Consider the following 7,475-nt stretch of genomic DNA (forward strand, 5'->3'; position numbering starts at 1 on the left):
CTTCCCCCAATGGGTTAAACCCAAAGTAACGAGTTTGTTTTGAAAATATACGGAGTGGAAACTACAGATATTTGTTTAAAAACGTAGGGAGTAAAAATTAAGTACAGCAAGGAAGGTTTTTTTTTTACTTTTTTACTTCCTACCTGTGGAGCCAATTAAGCTAAATTTAAGAAGCGCATGTCTGTGTATACTTAAAAGCTCTTATAGTTATTTTCACTTTGTAGTAAATTTTGTATGACATGACATACTTTGACCTGAGGTGGCGCTGCAGCGTGAAAGAGCCTGAACGTCAACCGGAAGAAGACGAGAATAAACTCCGTATAAACAACATGGCGTCTCCCTGTGAGGTGTCATGCCGAGCAGATGTCAGAGTTGAGTTCAAGCAAAGTTGACTCTTTCGGTGATTACAGTTTGTCCGGGCGGGCTGTGCGTCTTATTTCATCCGCAGACACGTCGTTGGATGAGGAACAGCTCATGTTGGCATCAGTGGCAGTCAGGATGGCAGCATCTTCCAGAGGGAAGGTCAGGTCGCTGGTCTCTCTGAGCAGGACGCTGTCCACCAACAAGCCCGGTTCCACGGCTGGAGATTACCCTCCTCCGGCTGAAGCCCCCGCTTCTCCCCCGAACAGCGAGCCAGCCGCGGCGCCTCAGCGGAGACCCAAAAAAGACCCCAGCGGCTGCTCCGTGCTCCTCTTCCCCGGTCAGGGCAGCCAGTTTGTGGGCATGGGCAGAGGACTTTTAAAATACCCCAACGTTAAAGAAATGTTCACCGTAGCCCAGAAGATCCTGGGTTACGACCTGCTGTCTCTGTGTCTGGAGGGCCCCGAGGACGAGCTGCAGAAAACGGTTCACTGTCAGCCGGCGGTGTTTGTCACCTCCCTGGCTGCTGTGGAGAGACTCAACCAAGAAAACCCCAAAGTAAGTGCCAGTTAAATGTCTGGAAAAAGGACAATAACTGCAGGTCCTGCCTTCTTAAATGTGGCCAGTTTATCTTTTTTTTTCATTTTTAAAAAATACTGCTACAGTAATATTAATTTATATTTAAAATGTGCGCACATTATGTATGAGGGTGTGGATGAATGATGCTTGAGTGCCCAGTAGAAGAGCATTTTTCAAATGCAAAGTTTCTCATTTCAACTTTAATTACTGCCCCTTGATTAAGGCGGTAGAGTAAATAAGGCTTCCAACAGTGGTTATTTCTTATTATCACATCTTGTTTTTATTGTTTTTATCAGTAGATTGTTGTTTCACTCCCACCAAAAACATCACCGTAAATAATCTTCTGATTCTGAATGACCATTTAAAAAAATAAACAAATTGTTCTGAGTTAATTTCAGTTACGGATGTATCAGTGACGTAAATGATATATCGGTCATAATCGGGAGGCTGTTACATTTTTATTTTTTTTATTTTTTTTTTACTTGTTTCCTGCTGTACACAGGCCATTGAGATGTGTGTCGCTGCTGCAGGTTTCAGTGTCGGAGAATTTGCTGCTCTTGTCTTTTCTGGGGCGATGAACTTTGCAGAAGGTAGAAAGATTTCTTTTTTGGGGTTTTTTTGTGCACTTGTAAAAGGTGTTTTAATCACAACTTTGGTTAATATTCTGTATTTACTCCTTATGCATCTTCTAGCTTTGTATGCAGTGAAGGTGCGAGCGGAGACTATGCAGAAGGCCTCAGAACTGGTTCCCAGTGGGATGCTGTCAGTCATTGGTAGACCTCAGGCTCAGTATAATTATGCCTGTCTGCAGGCAAAAGAGCACTGCAAGAGTCTGGGGATGGAGAATCCTGTGTGCTCTGTGGCCAACTACCTGTTTCCAGATGGCAGGGTTATTGCAGGGCACCAGCAGGTAATGCATTCATATATTCTTGCTGCTTTAATATACCGTGAATCTATTGTGTTCTCTTTTCTGTCTTTTCTCTCAACCATCAAAAAAGTTGTTAGAGCTGCTCTTGTCATTTCTGCTGTCTTCTTTGACTTCTCAGGCTCTGGATTTCCTCCAGGAAAACTCTCGGCGCCTAAAGTTCATGCGGACCAAAACTCTCCCAGTCAGTGGTGCGTTCCATACTGAGCTGATGGCATCGGCTACTGAACCCCTCAGAGAGGTGCTCCGGCAGGTGGAGGTCAGTCAGCCACTTTATCCAAAAGGGATTAACATATTTTCTGAAACATGCATTCAATTACTCTGTAAAGCTACACCAGTCCTCATTTTTTTAAGATAACCCATCCTATTCAGTCTGACTCGGAAAGTTAAATGGAAAGTATACCCAAGATTTTACATCTGGTCCTTAGCAGGTCTTAAAATTAAGTAAATACAAGCACATATGAGCTGCAAAACAACATATAACACAGTGTCATTTATTTAATTAAAAAATAAGCCTAAATAAGCAACACTGTAAAGAAGATTTGGCATGTTAGGGACTGATAAAGTCAGGGTCCATGTGTTGTTCATCTGACATTGTATTTAAATCATTTTTGAGCCTCCTAACCACAAGTTCCATGTGCGATTTCCTATTCGTCCCCTTCCCGTCCAGGTACGACGTCCTGAGATCAGCGTCTACTCCAACGTAGATGGAAAACGTTACATGAACGAGAGCCACGTGCGCAGGCAGCTTGTTAAGCAGCTGGTGTCACCAGTGAAATGGGAGCAGACCCTGCACGAGATCTACGAGAGGACGCAAGGACAGCATTTCCCACACACCTACGAGGTCGGACCCGGAAGGCAGCTGGGCGCCACGCTTCAGAAGTGCAACAGGAAGGCATACCAAACGTACGCCCATGTGGAAGTCACCGCATATGAAGACTGATAAAGCTCCTGTGGTTGCTTCTTGTCTTTATACAAGTGTGTAATTAAAGATTTTTGTAATTTCTTTTTTTAATTTACAATGTTGTCACATTTTTGTCATTAAGAAGTTTATTTGGCGTCACATGAAAAAGCAGTTTCAAATCTTGAACAGAAAGTCCAGCTCCCTTCATTGTACACTAAGCAATGCTACATATCATTTGAAAAAATTTTGGCCTCTTAAACCAGTAAGAAACAAATCTGGATACAAAAGACTGCAAGCCAGCAACAGTCCAGTCAACATGTTTTCTGACATGAATCAACATGTCACTGCTACAATAAACTGGCCAACTCCTTAGGCAAGGCTAGATTTCCTTTAAACAATTTACTCCCAACTAATTTTACATTATACTTTTTTCTTCTCTTTTGAGAGAAGAGGTTGTCGTCCTCACTTTCAACTTCAATACCGCTCAATAAAAACAGTTATTTAAAAAAAAGGGAAAAGTCAAAGTAAACAGCAAGAGAAAACAGCAGTAATTCTCACTCGATAGCAAACATATTTTGACAAACATGGCTGAGAAGACCTGCTCATGGCCCTCTTAAGCTTTCTGCTCCGTCCATAGTGCACTGAAAATGGTCACCATGGCCACCAGTGCCACAGTAACAAGTGCTCCTCTGTTCCACCCAGTGCAGGTTACTGGGTTAAAGTTGGATGCCTGTAAAATGAGACATAATGAGAAAAAGTGGGCTGTTTTGGATAGATGTACCAAATTATATTTAATATAACACGACCACACAACAGTCAACAATGCAACAAAGCAAGACTGCTCAAATCCACCTATTTTGACTATTTTGGCTCTATTATTTTTATTTTTTTATGTTTAAATTGAGTTTCTCCTTGTTTTATGTATAGGTTCTTATCTAAAAATCATATTTATATTGGGGTTCAAATTGAGAAAGTAGTTCACAGATGGGATCCACTTTAAAATCTTTGATTCTTTATTAAACTGTCTGCCAATTAAACGTTTTTGCAGGTTATGCATCTGTTGACTTTGCTGACACAACCTCCAAAGGAATTAAACCAGGAAGCTTTGCTTGTTTGGCACATGTGTAAACCTCTACACTTTGGAGTCATTGGATAAACCCGCTGCTGTAAATGGAAAGATATCTCTTTTCCTTGGAATACAAAGCCTTAATGCAAACACTAAGAGCAATGAACCTTTATGCATACGTATAATGCAGAGATGCGTTAAAGAGAAGAGTTACCCAAGCTGTCAAGGCCTCAACTCTGAGGATCCCCTGCCCAGGTGCAGTGCTCACTAACCAGGTCTTCATTGCAGCAGACAAACCCCGAAAAGTTCCTAACTGATTGTGAATATCCCTATGAGGAAGCAGTGAGAAGTTAGAACCAATCACACAAATGTAATAGTTTGATAAGTGAAATAAAATAAGAGGGAAATTTTTTTTTTTTTACCTATAGATGGTCCGAGTCAGTGCCTGGGCAGGTCTCAGGAGGTTTAAGGGAGTCGGAAGCTGGTTTGGCATTCTGCTGGCATACTCTCGGTCTAGCTGGTCACCGATTAAAGCCAACTGGCGGCCACAGGCCCGTGCAACCCTGTCACTGATCCTGAGGGAGGAAAAGGCAGGTGTGTTTAGAATCCATCATAAATATGGGGAACTCAATAAAAATCTCTTTTTTATAAAGTTGTTTTTGCCCAAGGCACAAGCCCGAGCTGTGTGTTTGTTTTTGGTATTAATAGTCGAACTGGGGCAAGGGCGGGACTATACAGTACCTCAGGGTGCCAGGGTCCACCTCACTAGGTCCAGCCTGGAGGGCGATGACACGACTTGGGCGTCTTGTTTGTTCCACCATTTTGTTTTCTGAGAACATATATGCAAATTGTTCATATCGTGCAGCAGACTGCTAAGAACATCAACAGGACAGACAATGGCTCCACAGCCTGAAAGTGTCTGTGTGTTATCTTTGCTCAGGCTCCCAACGGTCAATAACAGGCTGTGTAAATACTGGCTCATGTGACCAGGATAGGTGTGGACTGGGTTACTAGGCTGAAAGAAAAAAACAGCTCCAGAGATAACATCATCTCTTGGCTCAAGTCCAACCTTTGTGCTGTACTTTCTTTTTAAACTGCAGCAAAAATGCATTGCAATGCTTTCATGTTTACGACCAACTTACGACAACTCAAGACGTAACACTTTACATTCAATTTGCCTTTTTCACTGAATTTTTTGTTTTTGTCTTAAAGTCCAGCTTAAAACAGGTTTATAATCTCCCAGGTACACCTGTCTTGAGATCAGTTCCTGTTGCACCTGCAATCCTGCCATTTAATGCAAATGCTGAATTTCCATAACTCAAATTAACCAAACTGCCATTTTACTCTCACAGAGAAGGATAGAAAAACACCACCGGGTCAGAAGAATCAGATCACAAGCTTTAAATACTATAAATCTTGACAAATCAAGAACTGGTTTTCCCTGGATTTAATTGCAACGTCTTTATTTTTACAAACCCTTTTTCTTTTGGCAAAACATCAGCAAACTGAAGCCTTAAACGTGGAAACATAAACACCACCATTAAAACGACAGGCAGCCATCAGGTAGAAGCCATATTGCCACAACAAAGTGCGGAGTCATTGCTCTCAGCAAACAAAGGTCGTTTTGAAGATCACACATATTGAATTAGATAAACAATAAACAGGTATTAAACCATTTAAAGACTTAAATTAGTGTATTGTATCATGTTTGAGCAGTATAATATTAGATATTAGTCGAGTATGAATATCCCAACCCTGAGAAGTAAACAGGTGCACACTCTCGTTCTCTCTCTCACACACACACACACACACACACAAAAGGAAATCAAAAACTACCTTTTTATGTTGATTAAGTGGACGCCGCCCTGAGATAAAAGCAAACAAATTAAAAATAAACATTGTAATGTTAAAAATTGCTGGAAAATACTGAATAAAAGCATAATTTCGAAGTGTTTTCTTCCTCTACTTACAGCAGCGCCCTTTAATCTCGACGCTCTCAGGTAACTGCTGCCGCTAATGACAGGACACACCTTTATCTATCACCGCTGGGGCTTCCGCCGACAGTGAACACCAGGGGGCCACCTGTAAGATGCATTCTGGTAATGTTTGCAGGGTTATTATTAATAACCACAGCTTAAAATTACTCTGCGAGGTGCGCGGTTGGGCTGGGGTAGGCTCCAGGCTGGGTTATTTACAGGTCCAAGAGGGTTTCTGAAGTCCGGAATGGAAACCAAGCTCACAGAGGAGCAACTTCTAGGAAAGAGGACAAGGTGACGTTAGCGAGGTAGGACAGGTGAAGTTCAAGCAGACAAACACGAAGCCTAAACTGCATGACTGCACCAAGCCTGTCGTCCAGGCATCTGGAAATCCACATTCCAGCCATAATCCATTTTCTTTCGTTTTAAAACAAATTAAATTATTTTAATTAGTTATAAATTAATTTAATGCTATTGTTACACTAATTCTATCTACATTTGTGATGTTATTAGTCATACAGTTTCATGTGTTTTCTTTTTTTTCGCAACCGTGTAGCAGGTTGCATATTACTAAACCTACACTTTCTCATACGTTAGAGTAAGAGCATGCCTGTGTTGCCTGTCTGGTGAGCCACAGGCAAACAGGCAAAAGCTGTGTATTATTGGCATAAAGTTAGGTCTGTTATATGCAACTTTATCATCTCTGAAATGGGGTGGTGATGGGTTTGTGGTGATTCGTAGAAAAAGATTTATAATCTATGAACGGAGCTACTGATTCCACTTTTTGCTGAAAACAAGTAAGCAGCTGATAGCTGAATGAATATCAGCAGTTTTGAAGTCCTGAATTTTTAAATCGGACATGTAATTGAGTCAAACACATCAAAATGGTTGTCTTTTATGCTTATATTCCATATGAGCCATTTAATGACATTACATCCTGCTGGACAAAACTCATCTCACAATCCTGTAACAGCTAGCTGCCTAGTAGGTAAGTCAAATACCAATATTACTATAATTTTTAACAGTATTACTATAACTAATGTTGTTACAAAAATATTAGTATTAGCATACCTTTTTGTCATCTTTTTGTACATAAAACCTGAAACGCATTGAACACGTAGCATTTAAAAACGGGTATTGCTAAATGAATATGTGTTAAAGTATATCATCGTTAGGAGAGTATTTATATGTGAATAAAAAATTGTTCGTATTTGATTATTACAAATGAAACCTGTGTGAATTTCATGACGCAGATCAACTTCATATGGAATTTGAATTGGGTGTAATCAGTCAATATGCTTTGTATCAAAACTTCAGGCTGCTGTGGTGTAATGTTGTTGGGGATGTTTTCTTGGCACGCTTTGGGGCCCTAACTGATTATCATTTAAAACCACAACCTACCTGTTTACTTTTGCTGACCATGTCCATCCCTTTATGACCGAAGTGTACCCATCTTCTCATGGTTGCTTCCAGCAGGATAATGCACCATGTCACCAAAACTAATAATAATAATAATCTCAAACTGACCTCCACAGTCACATGATTTCAAGCCGGTAGTGCACCTTTGGGTTATGCAACCGACACATCGTTAGGCAATGATGCTACTATATCAGGAAAGTTTCCAATACCTTACTGAATTTATGTCATAAAGAAGCTCTGAAATTG

General features: G+C 40.8%; 2 protein-coding genes across 2 annotated transcripts; one reads left to right on the forward strand and one right to left on the reverse strand.

Moving 5' to 3' along the window:
* Positions 1–302: 302 nt before the first annotated feature.
* On the forward strand, positions 303–2,903 carry mcat (malonyl CoA:ACP acyltransferase (mitochondrial)). The gene is made up of 5 exons (XM_085252439.1): positions 303–918; positions 1,442–1,529; positions 1,632–1,849; positions 1,986–2,123; positions 2,535–2,903. Exons 1-5 carry the CDS (start codon positions 364–366, stop codon positions 2,805–2,807), a joined length of 1,272 nt encoding a protein of 423 aa, XP_085108565.1. The 5' UTR covers positions 303–363; the 3' UTR covers positions 2,808–2,903.
* bik (BCL2 interacting killer) lies at positions 2,897–6,034 on the reverse strand. The gene is made up of 6 exons (XM_085252440.1): positions 5,805–6,034; positions 5,671–5,699; positions 4,576–4,663; positions 4,257–4,409; positions 4,049–4,163; positions 2,897–3,498 (listed from the first exon to the last, which is right to left on the reverse strand). The coding sequence occupies exons 3-6, from the start codon at positions 4,653–4,655 to the stop codon at positions 3,382–3,384; spliced, it is 465 nt and encodes a 154-aa protein (XP_085108566.1). The 5' UTR covers positions 4,656–4,663; positions 5,671–5,699; positions 5,805–6,034; the 3' UTR covers positions 2,897–3,381.
* Between the last annotated feature and the right edge of the window lie 1,441 nt (positions 6,035–7,475).

This window comes from Mchenga conophoros, linkage group LG17, assembly GCF_057382185.1.
Source record: "Mchenga conophoros isolate Kocher_MC1m ecotype Shallow Benthic linkage group LG17, M_conophoros_male_GT1.1, whole genome shotgun sequence".
Taxonomy (NCBI): Eukaryota; Metazoa; Chordata; class Actinopteri; order Cichliformes; family Cichlidae; genus Mchenga; species Mchenga conophoros.

Coding starts and splice junctions, on each gene's coding strand:
- mcat (XM_085252439.1), top strand. CDS start 364: ATGTCAGAGTTGAGTTCAAGCAAAGTTGACTCTTTCGGTGATTACAGT. Junction 919..1,441: donor TCAACCAAGAAAACCCCAAA/GTAAGTGCCAGT, acceptor TGCTGTACACAG/GCCATTGAGATGTGTGTCGC. Junction 2,124..2,534: donor AGGTGCTCCGGCAGGTGGAG/GTCAGTCAGCCA, acceptor CTTCCCGTCCAG/GTACGACGTCCTGAGATCAG.
- bik (XM_085252440.1), bottom strand. CDS start 4,655: ATGGTGGAACAAACAAGACGCCCAAGTCGTGTCATCGCCCTCCAGGCT. Junction 4,410..4,575: donor GTGGACCCTGGCACCCTGAG/GTACTGTATAGT, acceptor TTCCTCCCTCAG/GATCAGTGACAGGGTTGCAC. Junction 3,499..4,048: donor TTGAGGCCTTGACAGCTTGG/GTAACTCTTCTC, acceptor CTCATTTTACAG/GCATCCAACTTTAACCCAGT.